This window comes from Arachis hypogaea, chromosome 3, assembly GCF_003086295.3.
Source record: "Arachis hypogaea cultivar Tifrunner chromosome 3, arahy.Tifrunner.gnm2.J5K5, whole genome shotgun sequence".
In the NCBI taxonomy this organism is placed as follows: domain Eukaryota; kingdom Viridiplantae; phylum Streptophyta; class Magnoliopsida; order Fabales; family Fabaceae; genus Arachis; species Arachis hypogaea.
The window spans coordinates 5014782-5038109 of record NC_092038.1 but is presented as its reverse complement, the minus strand read 5'-3'; the positions used below and the strand labels follow the sequence as shown (position 1 = coordinate 5038109).

The window sequence follows — 23328 nt, the reverse complement described above, 5'->3', positions numbered from 1 at the left end:
CACTTATTTATTTTTTTTTTTTAAAAATTAACTCATTAAAATTATGCCCACAAAATAACATCTTTAAAAATATCTTCTTCTTTTTCTTTTTCTTCTTCTTCTTCACAAAAAAAAAAAAAAAACACCTTTAAAGCATAAGTTATCTGTCTTGCTGCTAGTAGCCAATAAATCGAATCTCTCAAATTGAAGTCATAGATCACATCCATAAATTATCTCTTCTTAGTTCTTACTTCTCTTTTCTTGTTTATTTATTTTTATACAACTTACTTTAGATATTTTGAGTTAGAGTTCCGTTTTATTATTTATACAAGATCTTAGTAACATTAAATTGGTTTCCCTAGTATAATTTAAGAACCAACCTATTACACACACACAAAAAAAAAAAAGAAAACTAATTACTAATTAGCAATTATATAAAAAATATATCTAGTGTTCATAAAAATATTTTATTATATTACTATAAAAAATTAATTATTTTACTGTGACAAATTTATTTATTCTACTGACTAATTTACTATTAAAAAAACTATAAAAAACAATATGTATAAATAAGTCAACTATTAAATATGCACAATGAATATCTAATCCATAACCTTTTGTAACAGTAAGTTTAGCTCGTTAACTTAACCACTAAAGTATAATTGTTTCTTTGTTTATTATGTCATTATATATATCTTTTGTTTATAGAAGTATATTTTTTTATTAGAGATTACAATTTAGAACAAAACAAAGATAAATACTTTACTTTATCAATTTAGGTTGATCGATTGCTTATTCATTTACCTATTTAAGTAAATATTAGAAGTTTAAATTTTGTTATATATATATATAGCAACTCATTTGCTGTGTGACAAATTAATCCTAAGTTGGGGTTTTTGTGGAAAAAAGTGTACACCTCACTTTTGGGCTTTTCTATTTACTTTTTTAGGTAGGCAGGTATAATGTTGGGCTTGGCCCGTTAAGGAGGGAATGCTGAAATGACACAGCTTAAGCCCAAAAGAAGGTCAAACCCAAAAAAAAGGGTCCAAAAAAAGTCCTCTCATCTAGGGTGGTAGTAGGGCGGGTAAGGGCGGATTTTTGCCCTATCCGATCTCGCTCTGCTGTCCTGTTACTCATATACTACCGTTCCATCACTACCTGCAGGTAGTAAATTACAGAACATAAATCCGTCCCTGTGGGTACCCGCCCCTATAAAAATTAAATATTTTAATTTTTACCTATTCATATATAAATTAAGACAAAAATTTTAAATTTATAAATAAATTAAAATACAAACATAAAATTCATACAATGTCATTAGTTAAAATAACTTGAAATTAAAAATAATATTGTTAGATCACTACAAATTTAACACCATAATAAAGAAATTACAATATTAGATACAAAAGGATCTTCAACCCTTATTCTTGATCACTTTCAACATCTTTATCATCATTAAAAGTTTGCAAATCAAGATTTAAACCTGAAAATCAAAAGAGATAACAATTAACAAATTAATTGGTACTATGTAAAAAATTGGGCAATTCACTGATATAAGCCAAAGGGAGGAAAATTTACACCAATCAGCCAAAACTAAAACTAGTTCATGAATCAACCAAGACACAATTATATATAGTTCAAATTACCCTAATTCGAACTTCACTCTCAATGTAATTCGAATCACAGTGATTCGAATTACAAACACACGCACACACCCACTAATTCGAATTACACAGACACACTAATTCGAACCAGGCTGATTCGAATTACACACACGTGCAATCCAAAGTATAATTCAGGTTCAGTGCTATATTTGACTGCTGAGTTTGATTATTTGTGTTTGCTGAGTTTGATTATGCTCAAGTTCAGTGCTATAATCAAACTCAGCAAACACGTATAATCAAACTCGGGAATTAAATATAGCACCTAATATGCGTATAATCAAACTTAGTAAACATGTATAATCAAACTCAATTTATAATCAAGAGTCAAATATAGCACTGAACTTGAGCATAATCAAACTCAGCAAACACAAATAATCAAACTCAGCAGTCAAATATAGCACTGAACCTGAATTATACTTTGGATTGCGCGTGTGTGTAATTCGCAAGGTTGCGAGAACCGGACCGGTTATTGAACCGGTCGAATAACTGGTTTAATGGTTCAATGATTCAACCGTAGTCGAACCGTAGTCGAACCAATTTAGTTAAATATAAAATAAAATTATTAAAAATACAATATACTACAACCATAAATTTAAGAATACATCATATTTAGTTCCACAATGTGAATTCTATATTCGATAATTTCTTCTAAATTTTTTCAATCATTCATATAATAATAAAATTTAAAATTTCATAACCCACCTACTAACTAAACTATATCTCATCTCAACATTAAAATTCTACATTCAAATTCAAAGATTAAAATTTATAACTAAAAGAAATCATGGCATAAAATACTATATCCATATTCAATCAACAATCACCAACAATCAATAATAATATCAATAATTACTTAAATTAGACAAAACTCACTCAATTAATGTCAAATTACTAATTAGAAATAGCTATGGACCATCTCAACAGCAACATTTTCTCAAGATGTGCAAAACAAACTATCCCCTGCCCCCTTAAAACCAAGGTTGCGAGAACCGGACCGGTCAATGAACCGGTGAGGCGACTGGTTCACTGGTTCAATGGTTCGACCGGGGTTCAACCGGAATTCAACCTGTTTAATTAAATATTAAATAAAATTATTAAAAATTTAATATATAATTTTATATATTTAAATTCATTAAAATTCATGAATTTTTAAGTAAAAAAATTTTAATAGAATTTAAGATATAATAAAAATTGAAGATGAAAAGTTCATTGATAATATTCAGATTGAGTTAAATTTATTAATAACTTTAAAACAACTAACTGAGGCAGAATTTCCACTCAAGCTGCAAAAAATTAAAGATTTTGCAGGCAACATTGTCAAGCCAAGGTTAATTATTCAACATCAATTCTCTTATACAATTCAATTATCCCTTTTTGAGCTACCAATATACAATTCAATTGAATAACACATTGATGAAATTTCTTATTGTGCAACAAGCCTCTTATAACTAACCAAACCCTAACTAGATTCAACAAATTCAATGCTTTTCAACAACAAAAACTCAGAATACAGAGTTACAGACAACTCAACCTCCAAATCCAGAAACAGAAAAACTAAGTGAAAAAATTCAAATTGAATTCAGACTCACATTAAAGAGCAACCCAACTCAGAACACAATCCCAATTCAGAATCTAGTACAAAAAATCAACTCAGAAGCCAGAATCTTAGAAATCGAAACTAAAGAAGCAGCGGCTTACTGGAGACACGGCAAGGGAAGAACGACGGTGGTGATAGTGAGCTCAGAAGAGGATCATCAGTTTCTTTTTTTTATTTTAATTAAAGTTTCAAAACCATATCAATTTCAGTACTGCACCATTCAAACAAAACAAATCAAATTCAAAACAACACAATTTACACAAAAATATATACATATATACACAAAATTGAATCAGAGAAAACAAATCTAGAGAGAAAAACAGAGAAACTGAATGAAGCCATTATGGACGAGGAAGTTGAAGGTGTGGTTGTCGCAGTTGTAGGTGAACTTGTTGTTGGAGGAAGGAAGCTTCTGGAGGCACTGGAACGACGGCGAGGAGAACAAGCACGTTGACGACGGCGAGGAGAACAAACACGTTGGCGACGGCGAGAAGAACAGGGCTGAGTAGACGTTCGCGATGCCAGAAGCTTCAGAGTTCAGAGTTCAAGATGACGACGACGCTGGCAGCTGCTTCGATCTGCGATGGTGGCAGTTTCGCTGACAGAAGCTCCGATTCGGCGTCAATTGTGGTAGTGACGGTGGAGTTTGTTGGAGGAAGTTAGAAGAGGAAATTAGGGTTGAGGGGGTGAGGTGAGTGGCTTCGCGACGAGCACATAGACGTTGAGGAAGAGAAGAGTGGCGGCGGCTGGGGGCTGACGGTAGCGGCGAATGGGGGCTGACGGTAGCGGCGACTGGGGGCTCTGATAAGGTTAGTTAGGTTAAATTAGGGATTTGAATGTGAGAGTGAGAGAGAAGAGAGAGGTAGGGACGTAGTGCTATTTGTTGGGTTTTATTTTTTTCCCTTTTTTTTAATTTTTTTTAGAGCAAAATGACGTCGTTTAGGTTATATTTTCAAACCAAAAACCCGTTAAAAAACCGGACGGTTCTTCCGGTTCATTGGTTAACCGCCAGTTTGACCGGTTTTTTTACCGATTTTTTGCTAAGCAATTTTTAACCTTACCCGGACCGGTTAGGTGACCGGTTTCCGGTTAATCCGGTTGAACCGGCCAGTCCGGTTCGTTTTCAGAACCATGCTTAAAACCCAACTTCATGTTTCAGCCATTACAGCAAAATAAAAACCTCAGCCATTATAGCAAAATTCAGAATTACAACAATTCAAAATCCAAAATTATATCAATTATGTTCAGCATTATAAAATTAAACATACAACAAATTGAAAAGAGAGAGATGGCTCGAAGACAGAGTGCCATCTAAATTCAGAATGCCACCAACCCAGAATCCAGACCAAATATCAATTCATAGTTCATAGTTCATACAATTCATATAACATTCAGGCATTCAACAGAACATAATTGAAAAAAAAAATTGAACATAGCAGAATTGAACATACAAATTCAACATACAACAAATTTATTCTACAGGCATTCAACAGAGCATAATTGAAAAAATAAAAAAATTGAACATAGCAGAATTGAACATACAAATTCAACATACAACAAATTTATTCCTCAGGCATTCAACAGAGCATAATTGAAAAAATAAAAAAATTGAACATAGCAGAATTGAACAGACAAATTCAACATACAACAAATTTAACAAACAATAAATTTATTCAAAACAAAATTAAAAAATAAAAAAAAGACGAACAGAGGAACTGAACTGAAATCTGAAGAACAGAAGGCCAGAAAAAAATGAAAAGTTGAAAACAATCCAGAGAAAAATATGAAAAGTTGAAAACAATGCTAGAAACCCAGAACTTACCGACTTACCCGCGACGGTGAGTGACCCACGACGGTGAGTGGCCCTAGCTCCGTTGTCGGTTTCGATTCAGGTCCCTCCTTCGTATGCAGGCATGCAGCAGCTCCAGGGGAAGAGGAAGACGACGGACGCTCGAGGAAGAAACAGCGTGCCTGCGATTGGTGAGTCTGAGAGCGAACTGGGGTCGGTGCGACGGACGGCGCAGCGGCAATAGAGGCACAAGGCGGTGGTGGAGGCTAGGCTTGGGGGCAGGCTTCCTGGATTAGCAGATTAGGGATTACTGATTAGGGTATGCTAAAGTGGCTGGCTCATTTCCTTCATCACGTGTTCTTATTTTCTTTTCTTTTTTTTTAAAAAAAAAAAGAAAAACGGCACCGTTTCATTATAAGGAGAGAAAACCGGTACCTGCAGAAACCGGCCCGGTTCGCCTGATTCGCCGGTTAACCACCGGTTCGACCGATTTTTCAACCGGTTTTTTGCAGGACGGTTTTGTTGGAGGATCGGACCGGCTAGGTGACCGGTTTCCAGTTAACTCGGTTGAACCGGCCGATCCGGTCCGATTTTCAGAACATTGGTAATTCGAATCAGCCTGGTTCGAATTAGTGTGTCTGTGTAATTCGAATCAGGTTGATTCGAATTAGTGGGTGTGTGCGCGTGTCTGTAATTCGAATCAGTGTGATTCGAATTACATCGAGAGTGAAGTTCGAATTAGGGTAATTCGAACTATATAGAATTGTGTCTTAGTTGATCCTTCTGGAGTTGAGACATTATCCGTTGCTTGTGGAGTTTCTGAAGTTGGATTAGCATTACTTTGAACTTCAATTTCATTATCATTAGGAGCAACACTGTTGTTTTGTGTGTCTTCTCTAACATTACTAGGCATGAAGTAATTTGAAAATACCTGTATCAATAAAATTAAAATTAACGAGGGTATAAAATTAACATAAATCATATCATAAATGCATAAAAATCAGAATGCACAATTACAAAATTAGAATAAAATCAAAATTATAAATGCATAAAAATGATCATTCAAAGCAGAAATGCACAAAATAATAAATACATCTACCGATTTTTTAATATTTCTTTGTTCCTAATATAATAAGCTCACGCACCAACCTCCTGATACTTCATGGCTTTTGCATGATCAAAATAATTAATTCCCATGTTACTATCTTTTTAAGATTGTTGATCCATTTTCTCTTTTATAACATCACATCATAGCTCTCCACTATTTGATTTCATATCTTTTCTTGTCTCAACATTTCATTTCTTTTGTCCTCATCCTCACATACATACCTTCCATTTATCCCATAATTTAAATTTTGAATCAACAAAATTTTCATATTATGAACATACACGTCACCACTTGTGATGTCTTTTTATTAGTATCTTATCAGTTATCACTTAATAAAACGACACCCAAGTAGCTAGCTAGGAATCTTAATTCCTTTTTCAGCTAAATATATGAAAAACAAAGAGAGAATTATTTCCTAAGGTTCTTCATAGTTCATACTGAAATGCACAACAATTATTTATTTATATTATATGCCCTCGAAAATTATTCAAAAATGTAGATAAAAATTAAAGTTGTTTATCAAAATGATGAACTATATAACGATATAGTTATATACAGATTAGGATTAAGGAAGTTAATTAGGACATAAGAAGATATATAGAATAGAACAGAAAATTATTGCTCTGGTCTTTATTTTTAACAAAAGAAACATAACAGTTTGTAATTCTCTTCATAATTAAAACACCATGAACATATTTTCTTTTATAAATCAAATCATTCTAATCTTAAAGGGTCCATTCAGTACTCAATGACAATTGTAAAATCAGAATAAAATTAAAATCTATAATTCATAAGAATGATAAAGAAGTCAAAACAACTACTGCGTATAACCAATTAACAAAGAAGTCAAAACAACTTCAATTTTTCAAGCTTTATTCCAACTAAGTCTGAAAAATTGAATTAACAAACATATTGTTCTATGAATCAAACTGTTTTAACCCACCAAACTTAGTAACAAACTTAGAAAACTCCCCAAAAAATCTGTTATCACTCAAATCAAGAAACTAAGACTCTTACAAGAAGAAGAGTTAGGCAATGCAGGTTCTGAAATATACTGATAAAAGAAATTTTCATAAACCCTAAGAGAAACAACTCTATCACATAATTTCCAAATTAAAGCAGGAATCTGCCCCGTCAAAAGATTCCATGCAATGAATTTTAGGATCTTTTGAGCATCAAAATTAATTTTAGTTTTTGCTTAACTATTTTAACATAAAACTTAAATCATAAAAATTAACTTAAAAAGAAAAATTGAAGAAGCACGGAAGCAGTAAATTGTGAGCAAGGAGTGCTTAATGCTTACCGGATATGTCTAAAACGAGCTCAATCATTATATGCTTATTGAATGAGCCACATTTATATAGACCATTAGATTTTATTAGATGAAAATCAAAGACTAATATAAAACAAGAGCATTGATAGACTCTAATAAATATAGAATATCCTAGTACATAAATAAATACTTTAAATAACAATATTTTAATACACAATACTTTAAATGGCAACAAAATCTTTTATTCTTAAATAACTAAATATAAAATATATAAATATAAAATATATGAGTATTTTTTATTTAATAAAATTAATTATTATGCAAAACTTTTTTATAATATTAAAAAAATATATTAAAATAATATTTTAAATAGTAACATAAAACTATAAAATCATTAAAATTTATTTTATATTACTTGATAAATAATTAAATTATTATATTCAAAATTTATTAACTAACTACTTTTATTAAAGATATTATTATATAATATAATTTTTTATAAAAATATTTTTAAAAAATAATTTATTTAAAATATTATATATAATACATGAAAATATTATTTTTTTATTTTTTATTTTTTTAGAAAAATAAAATAAATAATATAATTTTAAATACATACCTAAATAAAAAAGTTAATATTTTCATGTATTATATATAACGTTTTAAATAAATTTTACTTTTACAAATATTTTGATAAAAAAATTATATTATATAATAATATATTTAATAAAGTAATTAGTTAATAAATTTTAAATATAATAAATTAATTATTTCTCAAGTAATATAAAATAAACTTTATTTATTTTATATTTTTATGTTGTAGTTTAAAATATCATTTTAATATTATAAAAAAATTTGTATATAATAATTAATCTTAATGAATAAAAAACTTATATTTTTTGTATTTATATTTTATATTTTTTAAAATAAAATTTTTTTATCTTTATATAATAAAATAAGTGATAATCTTCTTTTATATATATATTTTTTTTTTATATATATATATATATATATATATTATATATTAGGGGTGGTAAAACGGGTCGAATTCGTCGGGCCGACCCACCGAACTCGCTAAAAAATGTGGGTTGGGTTAGAATTTGAAACCTGTCAAATTAAAAAAATTCGCTAAATTATGTATATATGTTCTAACTTCTAATTATGTGACTTTATTTATTTTATTTTATAATTTCGTATATATGTTCAAATTATGTGACTTATTTTTTAAAATAAAGATGGTTCTATTGACAAATATTATTTTAAACAAATTTCTTGAAGTTAAAAATTTTAAAAATAACAATAAAAAGTTATATTATAATTTGACTATTTTTTATTTGTAATTAATTGTTTAATTATTATTTTTTAGTTAATTTTAATTAATTTTATTTAAAAAAAAAACAAAGTCAAACGACTAACATTTTGCACCAACTTTAGTTGGCTGGATGGGCTAGCCCGTCCCGCTTAAGGTGCAGGCCTAGGTGAGGCGGGGCGGGTTGGGGCGAGCCGGCCCGCATTGCCACCCCTAATATATATATATATATATATATATATATATATTATATATATATATATATAGGGGTGGCAAGCGGGGAAGCCCGCCCCGCCCCGCCTAGTGAGGCGGTCCAAAAATCCTAGCCCTCCCCGCCTAACGGCAGGCATAACCCGCCAAATATCCTCTTGTTTTTTTACTTTTAACTATTAAATAATATATATAAAGGTATAAAAAAATCTCTCCTATTTTTTACTTTTAACTATTATAATTTCTAAAAGTTATAAACAAATTATAATTTTTATATTCACAAATATTAAAATCTTTGTAATTATAAATATCTAATAAATATAAATATAAACCAAGTTTTCATCCAAAACATAATTATAAATATTGTTCCCAAAGCAAAATAAACATAATCTAAAACATAATTAAAAATATTGTCTTTAAAACAAAATAAATATAATCCAAAACACACAATTTTCATCTTCATTCTCTTGTAAGTTAGGTTGGAAGAAGTTGGGTTTTGGCAAAAAAAATTGTAAAAATACACCTTGCTAAAAATAATAAGCCCGGCGGAAAAATCCACCCCACTCCGCCCCGCCAAAACCCGTGGTTTAAGCGATGCGAGTTAGACGGTCCCAATTTTTCAGCCAAACCCGCTTTTCTGGCGGGTTACGCGGGCCGACCCGGCGGGTTTAGGCCCGTTTGCCACCCCTATATATATATACTATTTAGTAATTTTTTATATATTAAATAATTATAATTATATAATAACATTAAAATCAGAAAACATATTAAATCTATTACAGTATAACTATTTAAAATATCATTTTTATATAATCTTTTAATATTATAAAAAAATTATGCATAAAAATTTTGTGGATTTGGCAAATTTTTTTAATTTAACCGGTTTCAAATCCTAGTCCGACCCACATTTTTTAGCGAGTTCGGCGGGTCAACCCGACGGACTCGACCTGTTTTGCCACCCCTAACATATATTAAGAAAATTATCACATATTTTACTATATAAAAGTAAAAATTTTTTGTTCTAAAAAATATAAATTTTTTTATTCATTAAGATTAATTATTATGCAAATTTTTTATAATATTAAAATAATATTTTAAGTTATAATATAAAAATATAAAATAATTAAAATTTATTTTATATTACTTGATAAATAATTAAATTATTATATTTAAAATTTATTAACTAATTACTTTATTAAATATATTATTATATTATATAATTTTTTATCAAAATATTTGTAAAAGTAAAATTTATTTAAAAAATTATATAAAATACATGAAAATATTAACTTTTTTATTTAGGTATGTATTTAAAATTATATTATTTATTATATTTTTTTAAAAAAAATTAAAAAAATAAAAAAATTAATATTAATATTATTAAAAAAATAAAAAAAGTTCTCATACCAAACTATTGGAATTTTAATGGTAGTGATGAAGAGTAATAGCTAAGAGTGTTCAAAACCCGGTCCGGTTTTAAGGCATATTCTATCAGTTTAAGTTTGTCATTTTTAATATTATTATTTTCGGATTGGATTCGAATTATGTTTGGGTTACCTCGTGATTAGTGTAAAGCTCTTTTTATGATAAAAATATATATTTTGGAGTGAAATTAATAATGTCATATTATATTTTTATACTTTAATTAATATTTTTATATTATACAGTATTGTTTTTGTTTTAAAATAATTTATTTTGGTATAAATATGATATAATATTTGTTAAATTTAATTTTTAAAAGTAAAGTTTCGTTATTTTAGTGTATAAAATTTACAAGTTTGTATATAATAATTTTATATCGGATCGACTCGGTTTAATCCAATTTATTTTGGATCATTTTCGGTTCGAGTCAAAATGGACTTTGATCTTTTAGGGCCGAATTTGGGTCTAATTAAACTCAGCCCAACCTATAAACACTCATATTAATAGTTATATTGCATAACATATATACTAATATACTAAAATAATGTTAATACAAAACTAACATTATATAGTATAATGTATAAAAAATTTTAATGACAAAAGTCACACAATTGGATCACCAAAGTTACTAAAAAGTATGCCTTTTTTTGTAAAAAGTAGTAACATCCTAAAGCAAGAACTTGAATTCTAGTGCCTAAATGAGATTGTTCTAAATTATCTCAAGATTTGTTATTTAAAATACATCACATGCTATGTTTCAAAGCAGCAATTCTTGCATGTGCAATATTCAGTATGGTGTAGAGGTACTCAAGGATAGTTGATAACTTTCTGTGGTCTCACTTAGATTGCAAACAAGGGAGGCTAATAAGGATCATTTCCCAACCTTGTAAAGAGATTCCTATTGTGGAGGGCGTATTGTCTTATTGTGGAGTTTAAGACATGTGCTAAACAAAATTATCTATTGACCCAAAAGGTGACATTCACTTGCACTTGAAAAAAAAAGTACAGCACATTAGAATACAGTTTTTGTGTGCTAGTGTTACATTGTGGAATCTTAGTCTAATGGTTAATATCAATACAAGGGACTATTCAGCTTTTCTACTTTTTATAGCTAAATACCATGTGTCCTACAGTCCTAGTAGTCTATTTCAAAGGGTTTTCAGGCATCAATTTTAATTATTATTATCTAAAGTCATATTTTCTTATTGATTGTGAGTACAATATATGTAGGGTTTTAAGAGCACCTAAGCATAAGTCCTTATAACGAATCTGCACCAACCTGTTGTTACATTGCAAATGTGAAAATTATCATCACTAAAACCTTAATACTTTAGGAAGGTTATCAGGTGTACCGGGAATATCGATATTCCAGTTGTTTTAACCGTTGATCTGAATTATAAAAAATATATATAATATATATTAATTAAAATCAATGGTTAAAACAATTGGAATACCAATGTTCCCGAGTACACCTGATAATTTTCCAATACTTTAATATGAAAAGATTATTCATATGCTACTTCTCTTTTTTTCAATTAAAGTGAGACAAGATGCTTCATTGAACGGCTTGGAAACAACAAAACATAGAACATCAACATCAGCATCAAATATAAGAATGTAGGGGTTCAATTTCCTCTAGACAGAGACAAAATTAAAAGATCCTATTTCAATGGTAACTGCATGATTTCATTGTCCTTTTGCCCCTCACCTACATGCTCCATTTGAGAACCTTCACATCAATTTCAAGCTTATATATTAATACTAGTGCATGCACAATAGCACAATGTATTGCAGATTCTCCTTAGTATAATAAAATTAACAATGAGCTGTGAAGCATGGCGAGAGGGAAGCATTTCATAAACAATGCCAAATTGTCCTAAACATCCATATCAAGATTATATTCTTTGACACTTCTTAGAGGAATATATTCCTCTTGTCTCCTTCAACTAATGAACTATATATATGTATATATATACACACACATTTAGCATATGGTAGCAACAGAACACCAATATCTAAAGCAGAAAAAAACTCTATCTCAAACTTTTCTTGCTGCAATATCTACAATAAAAATATGAACTCATCTTCACACAACCGGTCGAATAGCGTGCCTTCTGCGCCACATCCTTTGATATCACAATATGAGGAGTGTTTCCAGAGGTTGAAGGCTTCTGAAGCTGCCTCTTCCTCATCAACCAGCTCTAAACTCAATGGTTTGCATGCTTTGTATGAATGCACAGATAAGGTACTTCAATTGCAAACTGTGCAGCAAGAACTCAGGCATGAATCTTGCAAGAATTCGGTGGATGAATTGCTAGAAGGGTCTCTGATGCTCTTGGATACTTGTGCTACTGTCAAAGATGTCCTGCTACAATCATCAGAGAGCATACAAGGACTTCAATCGGCCATTCGCAGAAAGAGATGGGGCGAATCAGCATTGAAATCCGAGGGTGATAAATACTTGTCCTTAAGGAAGAAGGCGAAAAAGACAATTCAAAATGCCTTAGAGAGTTTCAAGGGATTCAAGAAAGGCTTCATTATTAGTCCAATTTCCTCAAACACTCAAGATGAATTTGTGTCCATGATTAGAAGCTTAAAAGAAGCAGAACTCTTCACACTGATCCAATTAGAGTCTTTGTTATCTTTCGTCTATGGCTCGAAGGCGAAACCAAAGATGAGCAGTTGGACAGTGGTCTCCAAGTTCATGCAGCCTAAGAGAGTATGCTGTGATTCAGACCAATCAAACACGAACGAATTCGAGAAGGTCGATGGAGACTTGCAGTGTCTCTTTCAGAAACATAGCAGTGTTGTGTCTGTTAAGAATTTCCAAAATTCTATGGAGAATTTAGAGTTATGTATTAAGGGTCTTGACTCAGGAATTGAGCAACTTGAAAGGCAACTTATTAAAACCAGAGTTTCACTTCTCAACATATATAATTATTAACAAGTTATGTAGATAATAGTATCATATTCATAAACTTGTACATGGAAATTTGGCTACTCAGTATACATTATTTGATTTGAGACTTCAATTGTTGCTGTTATGTTTCAATGCTGTTCAGATCATTTTACTCATAATCTGCTAAAGTTACTATATAAGGATTCTTTTTTGTTAATTTAGAACTTGATTACTATTAGTACATGTATTAAATCCACATGGTGTTTTGAATGAATATTGAAGCTGAACAAGTTGGTGGTTCAACAATGATGAAAATTCTATTATTGATATCAATTATAAGTAATGAGCTTAAATTCCACATGTCGAATGTAATGAATGATTTGATTATTGTCTTCTTGTTATTATAAGGATAATCAAACAAATTAAATAACTTTGGATTCTCCTTAAGTTATATATAGACAGCACAACATAATCTATAATGCATCATCACCCACAACTCAAAATTTTGCCAAAAGAAAAAAATATTATATATATATTTGGAAATAATGTTTCGGCACCTTATAATTTAACTCAATGAAGGGGGAAAAACAAAACTCCATCACTTTCATTGTAGGAAAAGAGAGAGAGAGAAAAAAATAGTAAAATAATATTGATTTGACTAAAGTTTACAGTTTACTACTAATATGGATCCAAAAGGAGATGATGGAAAAAAAAAAAAACTCAAGTCAATTGTCATTAAAATGTTGGAAGAAAGTACTAGAATTATAGAATAATTATTGGTAGGTACTTATATATATATATATATATATATATATATATATATATATATTACAATTTACAAACAAACGCATGCTTAGTAGCATGGAACTTTTTTATTTTCATGCATTAAACGAGTTTGTATCTACATGTTCTAAGAAATTAATACTTCACAAAAGGACAAGATATTTATAATTATGCAATAGCAACTAAATTGCAATGTCAATGTCCCTCGTGCATTGTATAATAAAGATACAATGTACCATAAACAAATATTGGCCAAACGTGATTTTACAATATAAAAATAAATAAATTGGAGTATGAGTTGTCGAGATTTGATAAGGAGACATTAGAAATATATCAAATCTTTGATTTTTTTTTCTTCATCAATCTTAGATCATTTAGCAATCAATTATATATCAACTATATTAAGTATATATAAAAGATCAACATTAAATCAATTATTCGTATAAAATATATGTTAAAAATATAAAATAAATATTAAAAATAAATTAAATAATATATGTATTTATACACAAATATATAACAATTAATTTAGTGTCTGATTGTTTTGGTACATAAAGAAAAATATAAGTTGATATCATGGAGTTTATGACATATATATTGATCAATAATAGCTAAGAAAAGGAAGCAAATTGAAAATTCAATTCCACATATTTCACCTTAATAATAAGACCCTCAAAATTTTCTCTTTTGTTTAGAAGAAAAACATGGAAGCCTCTTCATTGAACATCAAAACTCATAACCATTCTCGTTCTAATAGTTTGCCTTCTAAGCCACACCCTATCATTCTGCAATGCAATGAATACTTAGCCATATTAGGAGTAGGGGGTTCTTCTTCTGATTCCACCACCACCTCTGCTTCATTGCTCAGCCAAAAAACTAAGTATCCTTCTTGATTTGCACAATTGTGTCGAAAAACTTGCTTCAATTACCTCTAACACAAGAAGCATTAGTCCACCAACCCCGCGAAAAATGGGTGGATGAACTCTTCGAAGGTTCCTTGATGCTTCTAGATGTATGCACAGCAACAAAAGATGCTCTGCTTCACATGAAAGAGTGCAGCCGCGAGCTTCAATCGATCGTCCGGCGAAGAAGGCAGGGCCAAGTTAAGCTAACACTAGAGGTTAAAAAATCTTTGACATCAAAGAAAGTGGTGAGAAAATCAATCTTCAAAGACTTGGAAAATTTAAAGGGTCACCATGCAAATAAATGCAACCCTTCTATGATCAACAAAGAATATCAAATAGTTAACTTGTTGAAATACAAGCTAAATCCTCTAATAAAAAATTTGGCCAAAAAAAAAAATAGAAATTCATTAGGTTTTTTTCTATCAAGATCCTTTTTTTTTTCCAGCCAAATCGTTACAGCAATTATTTACTTTATTATTCTTATTGTAAAATGTTGTTTTTCTATGTGCACTATTTCTATTATTTGAATTAAAACAAATTAGAATTCTTAATTCTCTACGACGTCTAGCGCAAAAAAAGAATTCAAGAACAAGCAAATCATAATGATTTTTTTCTTTATTTTCTGTTATTAAGGTGGTTTGGCACTCCTGGTCAGTGGTAGCGTGGAGACCAAGTCGAGTGAGCCCGGCCTTACTTAACTTAATAATAGTTTTGCCATATTCGAATCCCTTTTGAACTTTATTTTTGAAACTACACAATCGAAACGTGGCGGTTGGTCGTTGATTTCGAAACCAATGAACAAAAAAAAAGGATGTTATCCAACACAGAAGACAATAATGAATTTGCAAAAGTGGATGATACATTGCAGTTCTTTGCATTCAACATGGAAAACATCGATGACTTGCAGAACAAGTTACTAAGATTGTTGGACCAATCGTGGAGAGCTCTCGACTACCGGGGAGATTTCGGGGAGATAACATAAGGTGAGAAGATACCACATCCAACTTAAAACCTTAAGGTAGTAAGTTAATGGGTCTCTCATCTTATAAACTTCCCACTCTTCCTTGCTTTCTTTGATGTGAGACTAACTTCAACACTCCTCACACTTGCAACATTAACAATCTCTCTTCAAGTGTGAACCTCCACATCAAGCATCAACTCTCCTCTACCTCCTCCACCACATATGAGTATTCGTTGATCACACCGCCGCAAAACACTACGGGAGACGCCGCCCGGACCACCTTTGTTGGGAAGACTTTCGATGCTTCACCTTGAATACCCCTTAAAACCACCAGACCGATTAACCATTGGCTCTGATACCAGTATAAAAGAGCCTAGCAGCGGAAATGACACAAATACCCAACACAAGAACAATATGGAAGCACTCACAACACAATATGGCAACAACTATAACAAGCAAATATAGCAAGTGAAGCAATAACAAGAACACACCGAGATTTTAACATGGAAAACCCTCTCATGTGAGAGGTAAAAATCACGGGTCACCCAGACCAATGAAATAGCTCCACTATAATTAAATGAGATACAAGAGAGTCTCAAACAAAGTACAAAAATATGCATATAACCAGCCAAAACATCAAAGCACCAAATCTTACAAATGAGAAGCAAGAAGATGAAATATACCCAAAAAATAGAGCTACTTTGAAGCCAATTTCTCCCTTTGCAGACCTCCAATTAAAATCTTCACCATTCAGAATGAAGAACAAAATGAGAAGAATCTACAATCCAAATTTCACGTTGATCCAACCGTAAAAAAAATGATAAAATGCCATTCAAAAATTGCTGCTCTGTGTAAAAATAACTTCTCTCTTGCAAAACCAATTTCTCCCACTGAAAATCACCAATCAACATCTCCACCGACCATAATGAAGAAAAAGATGATAGGAACATGCAGTTTAAATTTCAAGCCGATCCAACGGTGAACAAATGAGAAACTGCCATTTGAAGTTTACTGCTTTGCATAAAAACGGGAATTCTGTTTTTCCTCTTCTGTCTCACTTTGGTGGCTGCCCTCTCTCACTCCCAATGACTCCAAAATCTGAATTAGGATTATGACACTAGGGTACAAGAATACACCCCAAAAAAATTTGGGCTTGGGCCTCACAAAGGAGAGAAAAAACCCAACAAATCTCCCCCTTTCTCGACTAGGTAGAGGCCCTCGCCATTCCAGCGATCAAACAACATGTTTCAAACTTATCTCTTGATAATGCTTTTGTCATCATATCAGCACCATTGTCATCAATGTGAACTTTCTCAAGTTCCAACAACTTGGAATCTAACACATCCCGTATCCAACGATACCTAACATCAATATGTTTATATCGTGCATGAAAAGTAGAATTCTTTGCAAGATGAATAGCACTTTGGCTATCACACAACAATACATAACGGTCTTGTTTGAAACCAAGTGCTGCAAGAAACTTATTCATCCACAACAACTCTTTACATGCTTCAGTTGCTGCAATAAACTCTGCCTCTGTGGTAGAAAGTACAACACACTTCTGTAGCCTTGATTGCCATGAAATAGCTCCCCCTACAAACTTGACCAAATAACTTGAAGTAGACTTTCGAGAATCAATATCTCCTTCCATGTCTACATCAGTAAAGCCAACAAGCAAAGGTTTCTCACCACCAAAACTCAAATTCAAGTTAGTTGTACCTTTGAGATATCTCATAATCCATTTAACAGCATTCCAATATTCTTAACCTGGATTAGAGAGTAAACGACTCACAGTACCAACTGCATGGGCAATGTCTGGTCTAGTACACACCATAGCATACATTAAGCTTCCAACAACTGAGGCATAAGAAATTTTATCCATTGCTTGTTTCTCTTCATCAATGGTTAGACACTGCTTGGTGCTCAACTTAAAATGAGGAGCAAAAGAACTAGCAATACACTTGGCATCATTCATGCCAAACCTTTGAAGCACCTTCTTTATGTACTTCTCTTGTGACAAATAAAGCTTCTTAGAATCTCTATAACGAGTAATAGTCATGCCCAAAATCTGTTTGGCAGGACCCAAGTCCTTTAAAGCAAAGAACTTGCTCAACTGTTTCTTCAACTCATTAATCCTCAAAGCATTTTTTTCCACAATCAAAATATCATCCACATAAAGCAAAAGAATGATAAAATCATCATCAGAAAATTTTTGCACAAATACACAATGATCTGAAGTTGTCTTACGGTAACCATGCTCCCCCATAACAGATTCAAACTTCTTGTACCACTATCTTGGAGCTTGCTTTAACTCCCATAAAGACTCTTCTTAAACTTGTACACAAAATCTTCCTTTCCTTTAACAACAAAGCCCTCCGGTTGCTCTATGTAGATCTCCTTGTCTAAATCACCATGAAGAAAAATTGTCTTCACATCCATTTGATCAATCTCCATATCAAGAGACGCTGCTAATCCAAGCACAGCACGAATGGATGACATCCTCACAACAGGAGAAAAGATCTCCTCATAATCAACACCTTTTCTCTGGCTAAAACCTCTAACAACCAATCTAGCCTTATACCGAGGCTTAGAATTGTGTTCTTCATTCTTGATTATGAATACCCATTTGTTCTTCAAAACTCGCATACCTTTCGGTAGTTTCACCAACTCATAGGTATCACTATCAAGCAAGGACTTCATTTCTTCTTGCATAGCTTCAAGCCATTGAACTTTGCTTTCATCTTCAACAACCTCTCCAAAATATTCAGGTTCTCCCCCATTAGTCAACAAAACAAACTCATGTGGAGAATACCTTGACGAAGGCTTCCTCTCTCTTGTAGTCCTTCTGAGTGCATTTGCAGTAATTTCCAAAGTTGGTTGTTCATCTTGATCATCATCACCAACTTTATCAAGTATCGGATTAATTGTTCCATCTTCACCTACACTTGTATCATGCTCATTTTTTGAGTTTCAACTCTACCATCTTCTACCATAGGCATAAAGGGAGTAATATCAAAGTCAGAAAAATTATCACTAGGCTGAACCATTGGCTTCTCCGTATTATCAATATCCTTCAATGTTTGGTCTTCAACAAAGGCAACATCTCTACTCCGAATCACCTTCTTGCTAACAGGATCATAAAACCTGTAACCAAAATCATCCTTGCCATAGCCAATAAAAAATACACTGCCTAGTCTTTACATCAAGCTTAGATCTTTCATCCTTGGGAATATGAACAAAAGTTTTACATTCAAAGACTTTTAAATGATCATAAGAAACATCTTTACCTAACATACCTTATCTGGAACTTCAAATTGCAAGGGAACACATGGCGTCTGATTCAAGACATGAACAACAGTGCTCAAAGCTTCACCCCTAAAGGATTTTGCCAATCTAGATTGTGACAATAAGCACCTAACTCTTTCAACCAATGTTCTACTCATCCTTTTAGGCAAGCCATTCAACTGAGGAGTCTTTGGAGGAGTCTTCTGATGTCTTATACGATGCTCTTTATAATAAGCATCAAATGGACCTGAGTACTCACCACCATTGTCAGTACGAATGTATTTCAAATTATTCTCAGTTTCTCTTTTAACAGAAGCTTGAAATTGCTTGAACACATTCAAAACTTGATCTTTGGTCTTCAAAGTGTAAACCCATAATTTTCTAGAATAGTCATCAATAAAGGTTACAAAATAGATAGACCCTCCAAGTATTATTGTCTTCATCAGCTCACATACATCAGAATGCACCAAGTCAAGTATCTCCGGCTTCCTTGAAGGTGGATAGCTTTTGAAAGAAACCCTGTTTTGTTTCCCAACAAAGCAATGGATGCACTTTTGTAAAGCAACCTTACAACCAGATAAAAGATTCCTCTTGGATAACATATTCATGCCTTTCTCACTCATATGACATAATCTCTTATGCCATAAATCAGTTTCATCAACAAACTCAGTAGCATTAACAATATTTTTCACAATCTTTGTTTGATTTAAATAAAAAGTAGAGTGTCGTGTACCTCTAGCAACAACCATGGAACCCTTGGTGAGCTTCTAACTATCACGAGAGAATGAGCTATCAAAGTCTTCATCACACAACTTACCAACAGAAAGTAAGTTCAACCGAATATCTGGAACATGCTTCACACACTTCAAAGTCAACTTGGAACCGTTGGAGGTTTCTAAGCAAACTCGTCCAAAACCAGTACATTTTGCAACACCTTGATGAGCCATTTTCACATCACCAAAATCACTAGGAGTATAAGAGGTAAACAAATTCCTCCTTGATGTAACATGAATAGAAGCACTACTATCAATCACCTAACTAGTGTTATTATCAACAAGGTTAACAGATTCAAACTCCTCAACAAAAAGAAAATCATCATGAGTAACATTAACCTTGTCTTCATTGCTACCATCATCTTTATTTTTACTCTTGTCTTTACTTGTCTTGGCTTTCTCCTTCTTTAGCTACCAACAAATTTTTTTCACATGCCCCTTTTGACCACAATGATGACACTTAATATTCTTATACTTTTCTCGAGACTTGCTTATGCTTTGATCTCTACCTTTAGGACCTCGACTTTTGTTTCTTCCCCTAGACTCACAAACAAGAACATCTGAATGTGTAGTCGATGTACCTTATGACTTTCTTCTCATTTCTTCATTCAAAACACTGCTCTTGGCAAGATCGATAGAGATTACATCATCAGGAGCAGAATTAGACAATGACATTCTGAGAATTTCCCACGAGTCTGGTAAGGAGCCAAGAAGTAACAATCTTTGAACCTCTTCATCAAACTTGATACCCATGGAAGATAACTTATTCATCCTTGGAAGTTATTCAAGTGATCTGTCATTGATGTCCCATCTGTATACTTCAAAGCTAACAACTGCTTGATCAAAAATATCTTGTTATTCCCAATTTTTCGAGCATACAACTGTTCAAGTTTAATCCAAAGGGTACGAGTATGTGTCTCTCTAATAATATGGTTCAACACATTATCGTCAACCCACTGCCTAATATATCCACAAACTTGTCTATGTAACAAAGTCCAATCATCATCAGATTTATCATTAGGCTCTTTGTACCAAAAACTGGTTGATGAAAATTTTTGACATAAAGCAAATCTTCCATCTTTGACTTCCACAAATCATAATTAGAACCAATAAGAATGATCATTCTACTAGTATTAGTATTAGCTTCCATTGTTCACATAATCACAAGTCCAGAAAAATACCAACAAGCTCTGATGCCAGTATGAAAGAGTCTAACTTCAACACTTCTCACACTTGCAACATTAACAATCTCCCCTTCAAGGGTGTGGGTGTGAGCCTTTACATCAAGCATCAACTCCCCTCTAGCTCCTCCACCACATATGAGTATTCGTCCATCACACTGCCTCAAAACACCGTGGGACACGCCGTCTGGACCAGCTTTGCTGGGAAGACTTTCGATGCTTCACCTTGAATACCCCTTAAAACCACCAGACCAATTAACCATCCAATCGTGGAGAGTTCTCGACCACCGGAAAAACTTCGGGGAGGAATAAAGTGAGATAACATAAGATAAGAAGACACCACATCCAACTCAAAACCTTAAGGTAGTAAGTTAATGAGTCTCTCATCTTATAAACTCCTCACTCTTCCTTGCTTTTTTTGATGTGGGATTAACTTCAACACTTCTCACACTTGCAACATTAACAAAAATTGGGGTCATGCATTCAAGATCTCGAAGAAGGACTTGACTCATTGTTTAGGCACTTAACCAAAATCAGGGTTGCCCTTCTCAACATTCTTGATCAGTAGTTGTTTATCCAACTTAACGGCTTCTGAATTTTGTAATATATTAATTAATTAGCACCTTGTATATAATTATTGCAGATAATGTAATATTTATTTTTATGATAACGATGAAATTGTTTAACTAATAAGGATGGAATTACAAATTATATATAGTTAAATTTGCTCAGCCAAAATAAATAAATAAATAAAATTGAGTAAACTTACGATTGACTTTGAAGTTTTCATGCAAATCATGCAAACAAAGGAATAAATTTATCGCTCTTTGTTCTAAATTCTTTGCTATATAATAAAAGAGAACACTTATTTTTTAGAATTATAATTTAGTTAAATATATTAAATCATCTAAGAATTCTCACTTATAAATTTTAAATGAAAATAACGTTTTTTTTAATGGTGAGAGACAAACTTATTTAACAAAAAATCACAAATGAATTTGTCATTTATAAATTTTAAAAGACTACTTCATCTCACCATTTATAAAGATTGATAAAACACAAAAATTGTCATTGTCAAACAAAATTTTGCGGGTTTTTTGTTAATTCAATTTTTTTTGGAAATGTATTCATTTATTGTTATAATGATCTTTTATCTTTTTTATGGATAGAAATAAAAATCTATTATATATATATACGGGCCTGCTACACATACAAGTAAAAAGGCCCTACAAGTTTTACAAGTTCCCAATCCATACATCATTCACACGCGTACTCATCTCACTTTGAATGGAGCATAAATTACACGCGTCCTACTCAAACGGTTTCTCTTCGCAAATAGCTCTCCTTAATGGCGCACTCTTCCACTTCTCCAACCCGTTCAAAGAAAATACAAACCGTCCATTTTCGAGCAACATTCCAAACTGCAGAGATAGCACTTGTCGCGAAGATCATAACTCTCCATCAACACAACATAGAACTCTCGATCAAGAATCTCAAGAAAAAACGAAGTTATAATACTCAAGGTACGTTACGTTACTATTTCACTCATATTCTATATTTTCCAGATTTCGAAAACGAAGAACTAGGTTTTACTGTTCTTCTACATTCTTCTAGGTTTTATTGTTCTTGTTCTAAGTCTCATTTTACATTTTTTAATATTCTACTTGTTCTACGTTTTACTGTTATTCTTGGTTCTAGGTTATAGTGTTCTTCTTAGTTGTTCTAAGTATTACTGTAGTTATTTTTCTAGTTCTTCTGGTAATTGATTGTTTGGAATATAATGCGTAATTTGCTGGGTGTATATGGAGTAACTTGTTGGGTGTATATCACACACTTTGTTGGGTGTATATTTCTGAACTGATATACTGTAATATATTCAACAGTTGCACTGTTCTAATATTTGATTCTCCATGGGTGTATATTACTTGACCTTGTAATGTTGCTTGTCCTTGTATATTAATGCTTGTTTGAGTGATATCTGACTGATATCTATGGGTGTATCTGACTCATATCTATGGGTGTATCTTATTTATATCCTTGGGTGTATCTTGCTGATATCAATGGGTGTATTTTTCTGAACTAATATACTGTAATATATATCCAACAGTTGCACTGTTCTAATATTTGATTGTCCATGGGTGTATATTACTTGACCTTGTAATGTTGCTTGCCCTTGTATATTAATGCATG

At 32.0% G+C, this 23328-nt stretch overlaps 1 protein-coding gene, 1 long non-coding RNA gene and 1 pseudogene across 2 annotated transcripts; 2 read left to right on the top strand and 1 right to left on the bottom strand.

Annotated features, from left to right (window-relative positions):
• Positions 1-1232: 1232 nt before the first annotated feature.
• LOC140181743 (uncharacterized) lies at positions 1233-5381 on the bottom strand. The gene is made up of 2 exons (XR_011876887.1): positions 5063-5381; positions 1233-1462 (listed from the first exon to the last, which is right to left on the bottom strand). It is a non-coding gene; the product is annotated as an uncharacterized lncRNA (long non-coding RNA).
• A 7044-nt stretch (positions 5382-12425) lies between these two features.
• LOC112771884 (uncharacterized) lies at positions 12426-13295 on the top strand. Its single transcript, XM_025816720.1, has one exon. The coding sequence runs from the start codon at positions 12426-12428 to the stop codon at positions 13293-13295; it is 870 nt and encodes a 289-aa protein (XP_025672505.1).
• A 1393-nt stretch (positions 13296-14688) lies between these two features.
• Positions 14689-15471, top strand: LOC112771875 (uncharacterized; annotated as a pseudogene).
• Positions 15472-23328: the final 7857 nt, after the last annotated feature.